This window comes from Carassius auratus, chromosome 42, assembly GCF_003368295.1.
Source record: "Carassius auratus strain Wakin chromosome 42, ASM336829v1, whole genome shotgun sequence".
NCBI classification, from domain to species: domain Eukaryota; kingdom Metazoa; phylum Chordata; class Actinopteri; order Cypriniformes; family Cyprinidae; genus Carassius; species Carassius auratus.
Genome location: NC_039284.1, coordinates 5955973 through 5974705, shown reverse-complemented (window position 1 = coordinate 5974705; position 18733 = coordinate 5955973). Strand labels below are relative to the sequence as shown.

Here is an 18733-nt window from a genome sequence, read left to right as displayed (position 1 = left end):
TGACAAATAGTACAGTGTGAGTTACAAACCAAAGTGCAATACTTTTAGCCAGGTTGTAATCTATGACCTTCAGTGTGATCAAAAGTAATTGTGAATGTGATAGCCTTAGGGGTAGTTCATACATAAGGCATTGTTGTGTTTAAAATTGCAAGGCACGGCAAAGAAAAGAAAAGGTCTCCTAGCACATTATTTAAAGTTGAAATTTTAACTTGAGCACCACATTTTTAGAACAAAATCACAAGTGCAATGGTCAAAAGGATATTTACTAGTGCTGTCAATCGATTAAAAAAAATTAACTAATTAATCGCACAATTTTTTAAAATGAATCGCAATTAATCGCAATTAAAAGACTGAAACTTTTTGGATATGTAAATGTAAAATCTAAATAATTAATGTAAACTCAAGACAAAGAAACTATTTAAATTCAAAATATGATTGTTTATTGGAATTTTTGTTTAACTTGTAACACAGATTTTCTCATGTAAACAACATACCTGCAATAAACCATCAATATCCTCCAAATTAACTGTTGGCTTGAAAGCCATATTTATTACAGAAATAAAAACACAGGCATGTAAGTACCATTTGAATTTCAAAACAATCAATGCCAATAAAAAACAAAAATGATTTCCATGTTGAATTCTAAGTGGACTGCAAAAAAATTCCAAAGTATAGTCATTGCCAGTGCTTTAAGTGGGCCAGTACGCACCGGTACTCAGTACCGCCACTTCCAAATATAGCTCTTGAGCGTACCGCCACCTCTCTGTGCGCCCAGAACGTGCTTGTAGCGTACCGGTACGCTCATTTGGACATCTGTTTTAATAGAGGTTTTAATCTTTTACCTGCACTGCCGATTTTCAGAGCGCCCTTCACAATGCAAGCTTCCTAATTCATCCCACCCAGAGCAGAAACTACATTACCCATTCACCCTTAAGTTATACAAGTGAATAGCACATATGTCGCTTTTCCCACTGTTAAGTGTCAACAACTCAACGTGGCCGGAGAAGGTGTGTGAAACTCGTTGTGAGTTATACTAAAGCAAAATCTTGAGTATTTATTGTCTGATAAACATTAAAAACTGTCTGCGGAGGTTGAGTCGTCCTGCCTCCCCCGCTGGCTGTTCATTGGCTGCAGCATCTTTTTTCTAAGTTCTAAAAAAATACCGTAGACGGCAAGGCACAAATTTAGATATTCATTTATCTAATTAATCTATAGCCTATGCACAAAGACAATATGATCTTTTTGTTTTAAAGCTTGATGAAGAGAGAGAGCGCAAGTTGCTGCAGCTGCTAGGAGGACAGTGATGCACGCGCTCAGGAGTGATTGACAGTTCGCGGCACTGTGTACAAAAAATGCTCCGCTACACAACTATTTCGTTATTTTCGTTTAAGCTTATTAACGTTAGCGTTACAGAAAGGTCTGATTTACGCACTGTTACAGTCATTGTTTTTTTTTGTTTTTTTTTAAACAATGACATTTGAGTTCATGATTTTAATGTTGCTGTTTCTTGTGGCAGACTAAATGAAGAGTAATGTTTCTTGTGGCAGACTGAAGAGTAATCCGGCAGAGTTTTATACTGAAACTTTCCGTCTAAAAGTCCTTCCTTGGTCTTATCCATATTTCTTTGCACGTTGAACACACATAGGCCACAACTGGAAATAAAAAAAACTGCAACCGCGTTAATTGCGTTATTTTGTTTTAACGCGTTAAATATTTCAAATTAATCGAATGCGTTAACGCGCTAATTTTGACAGCACTAATATTTACATAAAAATAATGAAAAAGCAGTTGTGTGAAATGCAGAAATTCTATAATGAAATGCATGAAATCTGCAGTATGTGTATGCTCCTTTAGCATTAGCTTGCTAAATAGTGATTGACTGACATTGGTTTTTCAAATTTCATTAGAAATTTTAAATGGAATATGTTCTGACTGGATGGGATATTGTTTATATACCATATTGCATTACATCATGGCACATATGATATGAAATGACAAAAAATTGCTTAAAGGTGATGTACGCAATTTTAGTTTTTACTGTACTAAATTTACAACATCACATACTTATTTCTCTGAAAAACAATCCCACAGCCAGTTATTCCACTTTGAAATGTGGGTTCCATTGTCCAATGTCTGTTTTTGTTTTGTTGACTATTCCTATTTTATGATCCTCAATCTGGCAACCCACGAGCGTGGCAGGTCTGAGGAGGAGGGGGCAGGAAACACAGCTCTCTCCAGTATTTTGAATTTGGACAATAGTACCCATTTCAACCACTAGCTGTCAAGGTTTCACACTGCACCTTTAAATTGCACGAAAGATATATTATTTTGGGTAATTATTGTGTTAGATCATTCAGAAATAAATGAAAACTGATACATGTTCCAGTAGGTGCAAATGTCACATGGGAGAACCTGGAGTCAATAGATTTGTGGCTTCAATGCAATTTATAATTTTCATGTTATGGCCAATATTAAAAAATGCTTACTACTTTTAAACATTCTGGTGCATATGTAACTATGAAAATCAGCCAATCAGCATTAACATACAGCATCACCTCTGTAATAGTATTAAAAAGGACATATTAAGGTTGTTTATCTTTTCCCCTTGCCTTTTAGGAGAAATGGAAGAGGAGATGGAGAACCCTGAAATGGTGGATCTCCCAGAGAAACAGAAGCATCAGCTGAGACACAGAGAGCTCTTCCTCTCCAGACAGCTGGAGTCTCTGCCCGCGACACACATCAGGTAACCTACAAAAAGCTTTGTGGATATTGAGGATATGCTTCATTCTGCGGCGCTCTCTCTAACAGCCAACTGGACTCTCTCTCATTAGCGTCTGCGTGTGAGTCACACATACTGGCTCCCTTCAGTCTTTTTCATGTTCTGGCCTAATGGAGTCCCCAGCACAGCACGAGAGTTTTAACCTCTCGTTCATTCACGCTTCTCTCTCATCGCTACGAATTCAGCGGAGAGTAATTGAAAATTGAGTCAGTCTTGTTTTTGCTCAAGGGCTTGTATTTTCGTCAAGTCATCTGTATATGTGAATAGAACCATTAAATGAGGATCATGCCCACTTTCTATTTTGGAAGTTGCTGTGAAGTCGTCGTTCTCAGGAAAGCAGCCATTCTGCATAAGGCTGCCCTTTAAACCACCACATCCGCTCGTGTCCTACTTACAAACCGGAGTTGCTGGCCAGGTCACGTCTGCCTCGTGAACATGTAAATCATCTTTTGTGTTTGCGGAGAAAGTCGGACCCAAGGGTGGAGTGAGCTTGACATTAATTCTTTCTTTCGGTGATGGAAGGTGGACGGCGAGCATCATCTGTCTCTGTAGTTGAAACAGTGACTCGGTTTTTAAATATGGTTGATTGGTAATTTCCTTCGGTTTTATTTATTTGCAGTGACCTTAAAACATGGACGGGGTACTGGCAGTGAACACAAAAAAAAAGGATTATGTTTGGAAAACCCCTTTATATATAAATACAGATAATAGTCTTTAAATGTTTTTAAAATGTAAGTGGCATTAATAAACACAACTGAGTTAAGTTAGAATTCAGGATTTGCTCAAATCTCATGTGAGGGCTTCGGCTACAATGCCAAAAACATTACTTATTCAGCATTTTAGTTTTGTTTTTGAGGTAAATATCGAATTAACCTTAAAGCAAGATACATTTAATTTGGGGAAAAAACTGTATTAAGTCTGTTTGTTAGAAAATAAACTTAATTCAAATGGAAATATAAGTTTATTTTATTTGTCAGTTGATCTTGCTCAAAGGAAATATTTTGAAATTCTTACTTGAAAATAATTTGAATAAAAAAGATTTTTGCAGTGTAGCATTTTTTAAAAATTATATTCTTGCCCGTTTTACCACAATTTATATTGATATGATTCTGGAAAGATGAAGGATATTTACGGCAGCTGTTATGTTTGCATGTAACTTTGTTGGTTTTATGTTCTCTAGATCTTTTTAAGCTCTGGGATCTGTCAGGAGTTGTAATTCATGCAAACTTGGTCATTTAAAGTACAAATAAAGTTTTAATTATAAGCAAATTCTATGCATTATAAGCAAATATCTTAATCTTGTGGACCAGGTTTTTTTATTTCAACTTTTTCAAACTTTATACATATTGTACTTTCAAAAAAGAACATGCCATTGTCTTGATTGAAGACAAATCCTTGTTAATCAGACTACTAGATTTTTTATTTTTTTTTAAATAACCTTTACTTGCAAAACTAAGCTCAGCTGAAGCCAGTTAGATAAGCTGCTGTGAACCAATGCACCGGTTTAACTACAACCAGCAAGGAAGTATCAGTTTTCTGACATTTGGCTTCCAATATATTCAATAGGTTTTTACTTTCTAAATTGTGAGATACATTTTTAAATGGAATGATATAACAAATGTCAGACTACATGCATGATCATTTCCCTCTAATATGGTCATTTTCTAAACCACAGCCAAACACAGCTTCTGTCAAGCAGTACTGTGAATGAACTATGTGAAGTGATTCAGATCTATTTAATGTTATACAAGGTTATGTGATTCAATCCACTGATAAATCTGCTTGTTTGTGTGTGTTTTTTCAGGGGGAAATGCTGTGTTACACTTCTGAATGAGACAGAAGCCCTCAAGTCCTATTTAGACCGAGAGGTGAGTGCCACCGATTTGTTTCTACGCATGTGCAAATGCTTTCGATTGCATGAATTTACTTGCACTCTTCACAGTATGCCTGCAAGAGGGAAATGTTTATCTGATGTGTGTGTTTATGAGAGCTGGTTTTGAGTCCCGATCCAGATGAATAATTCAGTGTGTTGACCCACTATGTTCCTCCTCATATTTAGTAATGAGGAGACTGGAGACTTAACAAAGAGTCAAGCCAGTCCACTAATATCTCAAACACTGGTTCATTTGTCTGTGTTTATATTAAAGGCCAGGAACATACTTTACCTGTGCATGTATGCATAAGTTTGATCAACGCATTACAAGTGTGCTGTACTTGGGTGTGCATTCCTGTCTTTGATGCAACGATGCAGAAAATTAAGCTTTGCATTTGTTTACTTGCATGTTTTTGGCCTTAAAAGGTGTCTCTTGGTTTTGCAGGATGCTTTTTTCTATTCGCTGGTATATGACCCTCAGCAGAAGACTCTGCTGGCTGATAAGGGAGAGATCAGAGTGGGAAATAAGTACCAGGCTGACATCACTGACCTCCTCAAAGAGGGTGAGATGTCTCTTCGACTTATTGAGTTAGACATGGTCACAGCTCTGAGCTCTTCAGATGAGACCATTTACCCACCACATATTTAACAGCTGTTTTCTCGTCTTGCATCTCTCCTTAAACTAACATCGAACAAAAATCTTGAGCAGCACAACTGTTTTCAACATTGATAATAGGTAATGTTTTGTGAATGGCAAATCAGCACATAAGCATGATTTCTGAAGAATCATGTGATGGCTGCAGAAAATGTTGCTTTAAAAAAAAATACTTCTAAATAGTAGTAATGTTTTACAGTTTTAACGTTTTTATCATAATATTGCTTCATTTTTAATCAAATAAATGCAGCTTTTTTTTTAGCCTTTTTGAGACTTCTTTTAAAAAAATCATAATTATTCAACACTTTCCTATATTGGTGGTTTTATTGATTTGTTTTAAATGATAAAATAACTTTGTTTAATGCAAAACAAGCATGTTTTAAAATATACTGGACGCTGAATACTATCTAGAGATATTGAATAGGAACTGGAGCTTTCAAGCTTCGCAAATTATTCGGATCATTGATAAACCAAGCTTGCTTTTCCCCAAAGCATCATAAACATAAATAGATAATAGAAACCATTGCCTCCCATTGCTTTTTAGAAAACACAGCATAGATTGGTGTCATTTGTTTAGAGCAGTTTGTGTGAACTGAATCAGCTGATTTATTAAAAAGATCCAAGTCAAATCACCTAAATCAATCACAGATAGAGGAATATTGTTTCACTTGTAAATGTATCACATTATGAAAGGAAAATGCCATTTTATGATGAGAGTTTACATGATTTGACAATATTTTCTGTATGTAGAATAGACTCAAAAATAAACTGAATTAGAAGAATGTTATCCGTTAAAAAGCAGGAGAAGAGGGTAAATACTTGTTACTTGGCCAAGCATGGCATCATGAATTCAAAATGGACAATTCTTGTTTTTATATGAAATATTGCAGTGTTTATTATAAATGATTTATCTGTATAAGTCATTTTTTTTTTTTATTTATGCACCCTTATAATCTTTACTAAAAGTATCGACATGCCCTCTCCTCGCAGTGACGTCAGTTTTCTAATGATGTTTGAACTGCATCGTAACCTGTCACAATAGAGATTTGCAATTTGTGATTTCATACAGACTTAAATACCCGATTGAGGTAATCTCAAAATGCCAGATAGCACCCAGTTAAACATCTTGGTCATTATATTGATGTAGTTACACTACAGTTATACTAACTGTAAGAACTAAATAAAGTTCACATCAGGTGAAAGCTGGCTTCAGGAAGAAAGCGAAACATCACGTGTAGTGATTGTGATCTGTGGGTGTTGGTTTGTCAGGAGAGGATGATGGTCGGGAGCTGGAGAAACTGGAGGAGAAGGTGTGGGATCCCAGCAACCCCCTCACCGAGAAACAGATCGACCAGTTCCTCGTCGTGGCTCGGTAAGATTCTGCAGCAGGAACAGATTTGCTTTATTTTTCCTGTGTCAGACTGTCGTGAACATATCACTGAGTTTAAAAGACAATAAACAACAAAAACCTCCACTATGAAATTCTGAAGATGCCTCCCAAATAATATATATATATATATTAGTACTATTCTATACCCAGTTATTTAAAACTGTATATTTCGATCTCTCTCACTCTCTTTCACTTTTTTCCCCCTCTCTTTCTCAACTTCCCCCACGCCCCTCCCCTGCAGGTCTGTGGGTACGTTTGCGCGGGCTCTAGACTGCAGCAGTTCAGTTCGGCAGCCCAGTCTGCACATGAGCGCTGCGGCAGCCTCCAGAGACATCACACTGGTACAGCACATCTCACACTCGCGCACGCTCCACACGCTGCTGGAAGACTTCACACTGTAGTAAAGCTCAGCAGCTTCATACTAATTAATGGCAGTCCAATTCTGATGGCCGCCAATGTTACAGATTTTCTGTTCTTTATAGTGACTCAAACATCTGAGGTTGTATTATAGCCAGATAATATTACAATACTTCACAATGCATTACATTACAATAGATTGTGACATTTAATCCTGTCAACAGAGGCATAATAAATGTTTTTTTTCTCATCTTATTCTAAAATGTTGAATACAGCCTAGCTAATACGATGGATAATCCTGAACATCCGTGATGCTTTTTCATTATTATATCATTATTTTTCATCATCATCTTTTCTCATCTTATCTTTGGCATTGCATGTTATTTAGCTTTTGTCTGATAACCTGTATAGACAAACTGGAATATAATACACTAAAAACAGAAAATGCCAACAGTAAAAAAAAAAAAAAAAAAAAAAAAAAAAAAATATATATATATATATAATATTTATTATTAATATTATATATATTTTTAACAGAAATGATTAATATCTGATAGTAGAATAATTGATTTGGAGAAGCAATGTGTGCAGGATATGATCTAGTTTTAGTCAGATTTAGTGTAAATGTGGACAATTAAAGGATGATAGAATATATTGATGGGAAAGAGACCGTATGGATGCACATTGCATTAAAAATGCAAATGCAATTACAGATTCCGTTTGTATCCACGAACTAGCACAGGGAGCGAAAGGCCATTTAAACCAGCATCTTGTGTGATACATTAAAAAAAGGAGCCGCCTTTTCCTTTTAGAAATGGAAAATAAACCTTTTGTCCTTTGTTGTGTAAGCACAGATGTGTTTATATCAGCCGAAAGTCAATTTAAGATTTAGTTTAGTTAGTTTGTAGTATCCTGTCAAAGTAGTCAACAAAAATATCTACTCGGTTTGTAATAGTTTATTTAAAGTCAGAATTGTATTAAACAACATAGACTGAATAATTAAATGAATAATTGAACTGTTTTGAAGTTCAGTCAATATATTTTTTTTAATTATTGGAGTCTAAATATTATTTCATTAACACCTGTTTAAGGAAAAACGAGGCATTGTTGTGTTTTAGATATCATATTCTATTAATTAAATGTATAGTTATTTCACATAAAGGCTACTTTAAAAATTTGCATTTTTGGTTTTACCATCAATCTTAGTGTGTCCGATTTCCATTTTGCTTAAAGGTAATGTGTGCAAAAGTTCAACAATGCCATTGGCCAGTCAAACTCATGCCATTTTTTGAGCTAGTGTTTCTGTCAGGATGCTCAAACTCATAATATAAGTGGCAAAATGTGATTAGAATTTAAAGTGCACAGTGATCATCTCAAATAATCCCCACTGGGCGATTATGTAATAATTGCGACAGGCCTATTGCCAGCTCAGTGTTCAGTCTCAGCATATACGCTGTACGAGAAGAACATCAGAGCATGCTTTCCACTCTCCAGCCACCCAACTCTGCCCGTTGTGTACAAAAAATGAAGGAAAGATGCCAGAGGGCAATATCTCCATGCATAAACATACACAAGCTGCCCACACAATTCCTCTTCATCTAGTGTCAATGTTGTTCCCAGGATTGAGCAATTCAGATTTTCTGCTGAAAACAATTTGGATGTTTGGATGACGAATCTTGAATTCGAGCCGTCGTTCATGATGTTTTCTTAAGTAAAATTTTTGATTTTCAGTTTCATGCCATGGACACGTTGCATAAGAACGGCTATGACATGACGCGGGCCATCGCGGCACTCGTACCCCAGGGTGGGCCGGTGCTCTGCCGGGATGAAATGGAGGAATGGAGCGCATCCGAAGCCAACCTGTTCGAGGAAGCGCTGGAGAAATACGGCAAAGACTTCACTGATATCCAGCAAGACTTTGTAAGTTCATCCCAAGCGGTGTTTGCACAAGCAGAAGGGTGATCAGGCTGAATTTCACTTATTTGTACTAAAGCATAGCATGGCTTTGAAAAGATTTGAACAGCATATGCTAAGGTAATTGTGGCAGTGATGACTGATAAACTGCCTTTGTTTAGGGGACAGAGAGCGTGCCAAGTGTGTGTTTGACTCTGCCATCTGGTGCTTGATGGGTGTATGTGCAGCACTGAGTGTTTAGGCTCTGGGTTTCAGTCAGAAATCTGTACTTAGAGAAACAGGGAGGAGCCAGGCATGGAAAATGGGCACACCCTAAAGAAGTGAAGCAGCTTATTCAGGGACACAAAGGATGGGAAATGGAGGTTTGCCATCACAAACAGACTTCCTTAGAAAAAAAAGATTTGTTTCACCAAAAATGAAAACTCAAATCATTTACACACCCATTTGATTTTGCTTTTTCAATCTATATGATTGCCTTCTGTGAAGCAAAACAACTGTTATGTTTAAATATTTTAATGCATTAAGAAAAGTTACAAAGACTCCAAAAAAAAAGCTTCATAAAAGAGTCCATATGACTCATTTGAAATTGTGTATGGAAGACCAAAACTGTAATTATGGTTCACTCATAATCTACACCTGCAGTGAGCTGCACCTAAAGAGTCACTTCAGCTGCATCAGTCAGTGATTTGAACAGTTTCATGTGTGAGGGTTTTAAAAGGTCATAGACTTTTGTTCATCTCCAGAACACAAATAAAGTACTTTTTAATATTCTCTCAGCCTTTTTGTCCTTTTATTAAAAGCCCATCTAACCAAACCTTCACCTATATTTACCATATGAGATGTTCTCTCGTGATCAGTGTTCATTTGTGGGGGAAAAAAGCCTAAATGTTCCTTATGTAAATTGATCATGTCTCTTCTGAAGACTTTAAACTGCTCAATTTATAGAGACAATGTCTTTAAGCATCAAAGTTTTGGACCGTGTGAGTGTTCAATGGAGGAGCAGAAATCTCTCAGATTTCATAAAAAATATCTTAACTTGTGTTTCAAAGATAAATGCAAGTAAATTCTTGTAACCTAAATGGGGTTATAAATGTAATAAACGGCCATCTTGTTTATGATTTTAGTATTAATTTTAAATGATCTTTTAAAAAAATGTTTATTCCAGCTTCCTTGGAAGTCTCTGACCAGCATCATTGAGTATTACTACATGTGGAAGACCACAGACAGATACGTTCAGCAGGTAATCCAGCACGGCTGTCTCAAGTCTCTGTGTACAAGTTGAAAACTTTTGACATTGAGACTAACCGGCTTTTGTTTTGTACAGAAACGATTAAAAGCAGCCGAGGCTGAGAGCAAGTTAAAGCAGGTCTACATCCCAAACTAGTGAGTATTTCAATAGGTTGAAGCTCAACCCTGGATTTGCCATTTCACCATAAGCTTTGAGTGATTGCACTTTGACCAGATGAAATCCAGTAACTGTCATGGCCTTTCTTCTACAGTAACAAGCCCAACCCTAACCAGTTGAGCATGAACAGTGTGAAGCCAGGGCTTGTGAACGGAGCAGGGGCTCTTCCGGGATCACCAGGCCAGCCGGTCGGATTGGGCAGAGCATGCGAGAGCTGTTTCAGTCAGTTCTTTTCTGCTATACCTTGATGAATTCTGCATCAGTGTTGTTATTGTTCACTAAAGCTCTGTTCGCACGGGATTAGTATTATCTGGGGAGCATTCGCACAGGATAAGCAAAGCCTGTGATTTTACTCAAATTCACTGACGTATCTCCCAGATATGAATGTTCCTTACTGCATGCTGCTCTGTCATCCATCTCCATATAATCATTCTTTTAGTTTTCACTATCTTCTGATGGTTTTTAGCTTTCTCTTTCTACAAATTGTGTAGTTGTCATGGTGTATAGTGAGTGACAGGGGTGGTTCTAGCCCATAATTGTGTTCCTATAGCTCAATTGGTAGAGCACTGCGCTGTCAAGCGCAAGGTTGGGGGTTCGTATCCCCGGGAACACATGATAGGTAAAAGTTGATAGCCTGAATGGGACTATAAGTCTCTTTGGATAAAGGGTCTGCTAAATGCATTAATTTAATTTAATGTGGGCTTCAACCCCCCTAAATCCATCTGAACGATCGGGAAGTTAATCATTCTCGTGTGTTTTAAGGCTTGTCAGTTTAAACATTTTTAGCTATTCAAGCATAAGATGGCACAAAAGAGATCTCAATGCGGTACTCGTGCATAAATCGTCTCTGTGCACACACTCTGAGACATGAAGCAAATACCAAATTGAGTTATTTTTCACGTCTTTGGCACAAAATTGTCACAAAATAATCTCTGAATGGCTGTCTTGATGAGTATCGACGTATAACAGTTGGTTATGTCTTAAGTGCCTGTAAATAGTCAAGGAAATATTTGATGGGCATAACCCGTGCATTTCTTAGACTATGTTAAGAATGTTAATCAAACAAGAAAAAGAAAAGGAGAGAATCGCTCGCTGCTCTTAACTAAGTAACTTATGTAGCTTGAATGGATGGAGAATGGATGGATTTTTATCATTCCAACACACATTTCTGTCCAAACACCTTGTAAAAGTGAAATTATAATAGTATTTCTTTCAAAAACTTGCACTTTAATACCCATTTTCAAAAGTTTGCATCAGACCCCGAAAACCCATTTGTCATGTAGTTGAAAGGCCAAAATGCACAAAACGTTTTTAATTAAGTTGAAAACTGTGTTGTGTAAAATGTGTTTTTTTTTTTTTTTTTTTTTTTTATAAAATACAATTAAAAAATTATGCCTTGGCAACTAACTAAAATAATTTGAGTTCTAAAATGATTCAAACTAATATTTAATTAAAAATAATTATAGTTAGTATGAATCATAAAAAGATCATTATAGTTAAATAGTCATATTTTTAATAATAATAATAATAAAACAACAATGACAGAAACGGCTAAATAAAATAAAAATAAAGCTAATTCAAAATATCAATAAATACAAATAATACTATAGTAACACTATTCTGCATTAAATGACATTTGTCATGTTTGATTAACCTCTTGGAATAATTGCACATTAAATAAGCAAGTAATAATGTCCCAACCAGTACAGGATGAATATAATAAAGTAGCTGAGCACTTATTTGACTTATATTTATTTAAAAAAAGAGAGGATAAATCCTGTTCTCTATTATGTGCCAGCTTTAGTATTATTTGAGGTTACAGCGAGTAGAGCAGAGTGTTGTTGGAAGGAGTTTGATGTGTTTTGTTTGTGTGCAGCCACTAGCTCGTATCAGTGGTACTCATGGGGGCCGCCCAACATGCAGTGCCGACTGTGTGCCTCCTGCTGGACTTACTGGAAAAAGTACGGAGGTCTGAAGATGCCAACCAGACTGGATGGAGAGAGGCCCGGCCCTAACCGCAGCAACATGGTGGGTGTGAAGTGGATTCTCTCCAAACATGCTCCAGAGTCAATTCTTCAGCTCTCTCCCCCGAGTCATTTTATTTAGTCTGTTTTTTTCTTTTACTGTGCAATTCTGTTTTATTATGCCTCTAAGTGACTGTTAAATGAATGTTCTGAACGAGCGAAACTTTGTCTTTTATGTTTAAAAGATGTTTAAAAGTGAAATTTGTGGACTTGAACTTTAAAGTGAAATGCAATAGTTAGATTTTGCAGTCACGCAGAACTTGACTTTCATCTGGCTGTCTGTGTTCAGAGTCCTCACGGTCTGCCCATGAGACACAGCGGAAGCCCAAAGTTTGCCGTTAAGACCAGACAGGCTTTCTACCTGCACACGTCTCAGCTGACGAAAGCTGCTCGCCGCGTCTGCCAGGACCTGTTGAGATCCAGATATTTGGCCAGACACCCGTACACACCTGTCAACACTACCGCTATCAAAACAGAGTGTGAGTATCTGCTGTGAGACGGGAATATGGCACTTCAAGTTTAAATTGCTATGACGGTATTTCTTAGGGAATATATATATATATATATATATATATATATATATAAATATAATTTTTTTTTTTTTTTTTTTGTGGGTCAATGACAAATAAGGGTATCTATTATTATTATTTGTATGTAGTTTAAAACATGAAACAAGTTCTTAGAAATGGCACAAAAATGTAATGTTTTGTAACCATCATTTGATATCTGATATTTTAAGAAACTTATTGATCTTGTCAGAGATTAATTTTTTATGTATATTGGTTGTACTGCAGAACTGATTTAGCAAACAAATTATTTTTATTCATATTAATTTTACAGTAATAATGTTTCATCAAAACCCCTTCATTGCATATTTTTTTAAGAAGTTCTAGTAAAAAAGTATACATAATAAAAAAAAATATGTAAACTACCATACATTTTTTTAAAAATATATATATATTTTTCTCTATTATTAAATCAGTTGTTCCACCCTGATTTAAAAAAAAAAGCATTTTTATTTTTTTTGCCTCAAAAAAATTATCAAAATATTATGAAAAGCATCTCAAGATGAGTTTTAAAGAAAATAAATGGATTTTATGTCTGTGTGCTTGTATTTCTGAATTAAAAATAAAATGTGTCATTGACCACACGAACCTAATCAGAATACAGAATTGTAAAGGCATTTCTTATTTCAGGTGCCATCAGGATGCCAGATATGTCCAAAAAGCCTCCATCTCTCAAGCAGACAGTAAGGAAGCCTTTAGAGTCAGTGGTTCGGTATCTGGGTGAGTGAAGCTGTCTTTCCTTCAAATTCTCACATTTTCAAGCAAAGCCATTTTGTTCATGTCTTTTCAAACCATTTTCCAGAGGCCCACCCCTGCCCACCCAAATTAGACCCTCGACGAGGAGCCACCATTTCCGTGGGCAGCCTGACGCCCATCAAATCCACGCCCATCCTCAACAACGGCTCCCCCACCATCCTGGGCAAACGCAGCTACGAGCAGCACAACGGTTTGGATGGTAAGCCATCGGCTTGTGTGTGTAAGTCACTCTTTCTGTGCTGCCCACGCAACACACTCTCTTCCTACTCTTTTTGCGATGTCTCATTCACTTTTGTTAAACTCTCCCACTCGTGTCTTCACCAACCCCCATATAGGAAAGCACACACACACACACGCACACGTGCTACTTTAATCTCCGAATGGCTTTCAGGGTTGTCATGGTAACGGATCAGCGGTGACTCACATGGATCATTAGTCCTGCGGGAGATCAGATCCCAAAAACACAGACTAAAGGCACTGTAACCGTAGATTCAAAAGAAGGGCTTCCCAATCATCATGAACACTAATGTGTGATCCGCTGTCACGTAGTGCTTCATTACTCTCTTGTCTCTGTGAAGGCTTTGGAGAGAAACTAGTGTTCAGCAGTTATATACGTTTCTGATGAGCTTGGCACCATTCTGTCCAAAGCAGCAAATCCTTTTTCTTCAGCCCCATACTGATTTTTCAGATTTATTTTACATTATATTTTAATTTATATTTGGGGGTCTTAATGCACTGATTGATATGGTTGTGATAAATGGCTCATGGTCGTTTCCATGTTGCCGTGCTCAAACCAGGTCCTCAGTGCTGTGAGCAGCATGTATTACTGTATGTAAAAGATGGAATTAGCAGAAGAGTGCATGTAGTACCTCTTAGAACCAGTAGGGTGACATGACTCTTCAGGAGTCTATACCGTACTGTACTATATTATATCATATTATATTATACCATTCTATACTATAGTGTACTGTACTGTACTCTATATTATATTATAATTAGGATGCATCTCTTCTAGCACAATTAATATTTGCAGTTGCCAAATATTTAATATACAACACAAATGTATGTTCATATTATACAATTTATTCAAATTCTATGTAAATAAACATGTCTTTTGATAAGTAGTTTCAAATAGTTTTTAGTGATCTGTATAGAGGGATTTATCTCCTCTTATTAAAAACCAAAATACAAATATATGTTCATATTGTAGTATATGCATTTTATTTTTATATAAATATAACATTTTATGTATTTGTTTTGGCAGTTAGTTGCAAATAAATTTTACTAACATATAGATGAATTTATCTCCTCTTTTATCACAATTAATATTTAGAAATGCACCATATTTAATATGCAGTTCACAAAACAAATGTATGTATATGTATGCACTATATATATACAGTATATGTGTGTGTGTGTGTGTGTGTGTTTTGATGTAAAATAAAAAAATATATGCAAATACTTTTTAGCAACATGTATAGAAGAGTTTATCTTGTTTCTTAACATACTGAGACTGTTATATTCACAGTACAAATATATGTACATATAGTATGTATTTTATTTATATGTAAATAAAACTTGGACAATTGCAAAATGTTTGACAAGTTGCAAATTTTTTTTTTCATTTAACAACGTGTATAAGATGACTATCTACTTTATCATAATTAGTATATTTATTCAATTAGAATACGCTTTTATCCAAAGAAACTTACATTTGCGGAAAACAGCAGATTCATCATAAAGATAAAAAAATAAACACAGGAAGTGCTTGTAATTTGAGGTTTCAGACATTGTTCAGATTAGAACATGCTGGACAGAAAGGGATTGAGGAAAGAGAAAGCAAAGGATACAGTCAAATGTTGACAAAAGAGAGGAGTTTTCAGCTGTTGCTTTTAGTATTTACAAATGCACATAATATTGAATATTCATCAAAAAAATACAAATATATGTACTTAAAATGGTGTGTGTATATATGTGTGTGTGTGTGTAATTTTTTTTTGTAAATTGTTTATTTATAAATGTTACAATTTTTAGATGGATTCATCTCCTCTTTTTCTCTCTTTATGTGCGTCAGGGTCCAAACCCAAAGTTCTGGCTCCTCAGTGGGAAATAATGGCCAAGAGGGTGTCTGAAGCATGTCGAACTCCCTCTGGCCTGCAGGATGAGGTTCATGAGCTGGACTGACCTCTGCTTTGACAACGGACTGCTACACTCTGAGCAGATGAGCAGGTACAGCTCTCCTGAACTTTTCAAATGCACATTTTCTCAACGGGTACAATTTGTAGATCATTTAATACATTTGAGCTTTAAATCTTAAAAATCTAACACCAAAAACTTTCCATCCGAAGCAAATATCAAATATTTATATACACTTTTTTTTTTTTTTTTTTTTAAATAACACAATCTAACCATCCCCAAACTTTTAAACAGTACTCCTCTTACTCCTTAAAAATACTCCTAAATGTGATCTTCTCTGGCCTTTTTCTTTTTTCATTCCGAATAGGGATATTAACAAAAATTTTGAATGTGTAACTTTCAGGTGTAAGTTTAAATACTGTAAATAGCTTATGTCATTGTATTATTTGTAATACTATAAATGTATGTTTTTATTACAAAAGCAAAAACCTAAGTCTTGTGTGCTATTACAAACTCTGACAGCATCTCTTTAATGCTTGATTTTCAGGTGACTCGAGCGATTTTTTTTTTCAGCTCTCAGCGACTGATGGACCTAAGAACGGATCTGCGGTCAGAAAGCTCTGTCCAGGCGGCCCATTTTTACAGCTGAAGCCATTGAAATGACTGCAAAGCCCTGACATATCAGCCTGTGGCCAATCGCAGGACTGACCTGATTGTACAGGACTGATTACTATTATTATTTACCATCAGCTGTTACTTCTGTCTTTGTAATTATAATTATTACAATTATTATTACTATTCTTTTTTTTTTTTTTTTTTTATCAAGTATAACCATTTTCTTTTTAACGACTTGAGAAAATGTTTCATGAAAAAAAAAAACTTCCTTCCAAATCATAATGTAAAGGTGGGGCGGACTGTCATTTTTGTCTTTTGCATCGTTTTGTTACATGTCTGCTCCGAGTCGATGTGAAGGACTATATGACGTCTGTTTCTCTTCAATTGGATGCTTGTGTTCTCCGGTTCTGTTAGCCCATCCTGCCACAGTGGTTTAAATTATTCAGAAAGACAACAGAACGTTCTTTTTCTACCTTTTTGAGGAGTATTGCAACTGCTCCTGTATGTAATTTCTCTTTTGTGAATATGTAAATGAAAACAGGAGGGAGTCGTTATTGTACAGTGGCGCATTTTGGGCCTTTGGTGGTTATCAAAGCTTGTTGTAATGGATTTGCCATACACAGCGTATTCTTTGAAATGTCTTTTTGTAATGAAACCTCCCTAGCTCTCTCTTGCATATATATAGAGAGGTGATGGGAACTCTGGAAAGGTACTACCCTGTTAATACAATGATACATCTTCTTAAGAATCAGCTTGTACCAGAGTGTGGTTTGTGAGTTATTCCTCACGTATGCACGCTGCTTCAGGCCAGGGGATATGTGATACATACAACCCAGTTTACTCTGCAGCTGGCTTATCAAATATTGATATCTTTAGGCCAACGCAGAGCTTCGCACACTCATCGAACACTTTTTTTTAAATCTTAAAATGACAAGGATGTATACACCTACAACAGACTGACTTTGTAAACCAGTAATGTATGATTTGACACTTGCAACCAAAGATACTGAGCTTAGCGGTTTAAAGGATGTATTTTTGGACAACAGCTGGGGAATGATATTTTTATAGACATGTTTTCATGAACTGCCATCATATCTAAAACCGAAACGGTAGAGTATACTTTCATTCCTTATAAAAGAGACGGATATTTGGAGTCAATTGTGATGGGGAGGAAAAATGACACCACAGATATCAAGCAAACAGTATTTTAATGTCTTTCATTTGTTATTAAAGGGATATTTAGTCCAAAAATAAAAAGCTGTTGTTTAATCACTCTCATGTTGTTCAAAACCTGTATGACCTGTGTTTGTTTCTGTGGAATATAAAAGATATTTTAAGAAACCATTTCAGTGTTTTTTGTCCATACAGTGAAAGTCAATGGTACCAAACATTTGGTTATCAACATTCCTTAAAACACCTCTCTTTTGGTTCTACAGGTTTGGTATGACATGAGTAAATGATGACAGAACTTTCAGATTTGGGTGAACTGTCCTATTAAGTGAGGTTATATTTTCTAGAAAAGATTATGGTCCAGCAGCCACAGGGCATTTATGTTTATAGCTGTAAGTAAAGTCCAGGATTTTAATATAAGACGCCTCATACTAAATGTGTTAATTCAACTTAATTGTGATATTGATATGCACCTGTGATTTTTATTATATAACTGCCACACAATCGGTGCTGTCTATGAGTTTTACATTTGCAGTGCCTTGTGTCCAGTTGCATGGGCTCTCAGCCGATTTTTTTTTCTAGTGCAGTCGAATTCATGTCATGTGTAACATGAAAGAGGAAGAAGTGCAACATAAAATTAAGATAAGACATCAATTGGTTAAGGACATGGTCTCGTCTTTGACCCAACAAAACTTGTCCCCACCGGCTGTATTCTGATCTTATACCCTCGGACACAATATTTAAATTTTGCCTGTGGTTCATTTTTACCATATTAACATACTGTATAAAGGATAATGGCATCAATATGTCATGGGGCTCATATGTATTATAACACAAGACTGACGCTGAAGATGAAAACAGCAGTGAAACAGTTAATAGTGGACACTTGATATGAGTGTGTCTTTAAATCTAGTGAACTTCAAACCTAGACAGTCTACTGAGGAAAAAAAAGAGCTCAGATCCACTGATGGCATGTTCCCATTAAGGCGAAAAGTACTACGTCTGTGTTTTCCTAAAACAATTCAAACAGTTTATATATGTATGTATGTGTAAATCGAACTGTTTATTTGAAATATGACGTTGTCACGTGTTC

General features: G+C 36.0%; 1 protein-coding gene across 3 annotated transcripts in view; it reads left to right on the top strand.

The window, feature by feature from the left end:
- Positions 1 to 17739, top strand: part of LOC113060484 (metastasis-associated protein MTA1-like) — a 42828-nt gene extending 25089 nt beyond the window's left edge. Inside the window, exons 4-18 of one of the 3 annotated variants that reach the window (XM_026229422.1) lie at positions 2617 to 2743; positions 4584 to 4647; positions 5098 to 5215; positions 6577 to 6679; positions 6939 to 7038; positions 8786 to 8974; positions 10134 to 10208; positions 10293 to 10351; positions 10468 to 10595; positions 12250 to 12401; positions 12687 to 12876; positions 13594 to 13683; positions 13766 to 13939; positions 15794 to 15948; positions 16429 to 17739. In XM_026229422.1, coding sequence (XP_026085207.1) covers positions 2617 to 2743; positions 4584 to 4647; positions 5098 to 5215; positions 6577 to 6679; positions 6939 to 7038; positions 8786 to 8974; positions 10134 to 10208; positions 10293 to 10351; positions 10468 to 10595; positions 12250 to 12401; positions 12687 to 12876; positions 13594 to 13683; positions 13766 to 13939; positions 15794 to 15903 — 1679 coding nt within the window. In that variant the 3' untranslated portion in view covers positions 15904 to 15948; positions 16429 to 17739. Of the gene's footprint in view, positions 1 to 2616; positions 2744 to 4583; positions 4648 to 5097; positions 5216 to 6576; positions 6680 to 6938; positions 7039 to 8785; positions 8975 to 10133; positions 10209 to 10292; positions 10352 to 10467; positions 10596 to 12249; positions 12402 to 12686; positions 12877 to 13593; positions 13684 to 13765; positions 13940 to 15793; positions 15949 to 16402 lie in introns of all 3 variants that reach the window. The other 2 variants (XM_026229423.1, XM_026229421.1) reach the window with 2 other exon arrangements.
- Positions 17740 to 18733: the final 994 nt, after the last annotated feature.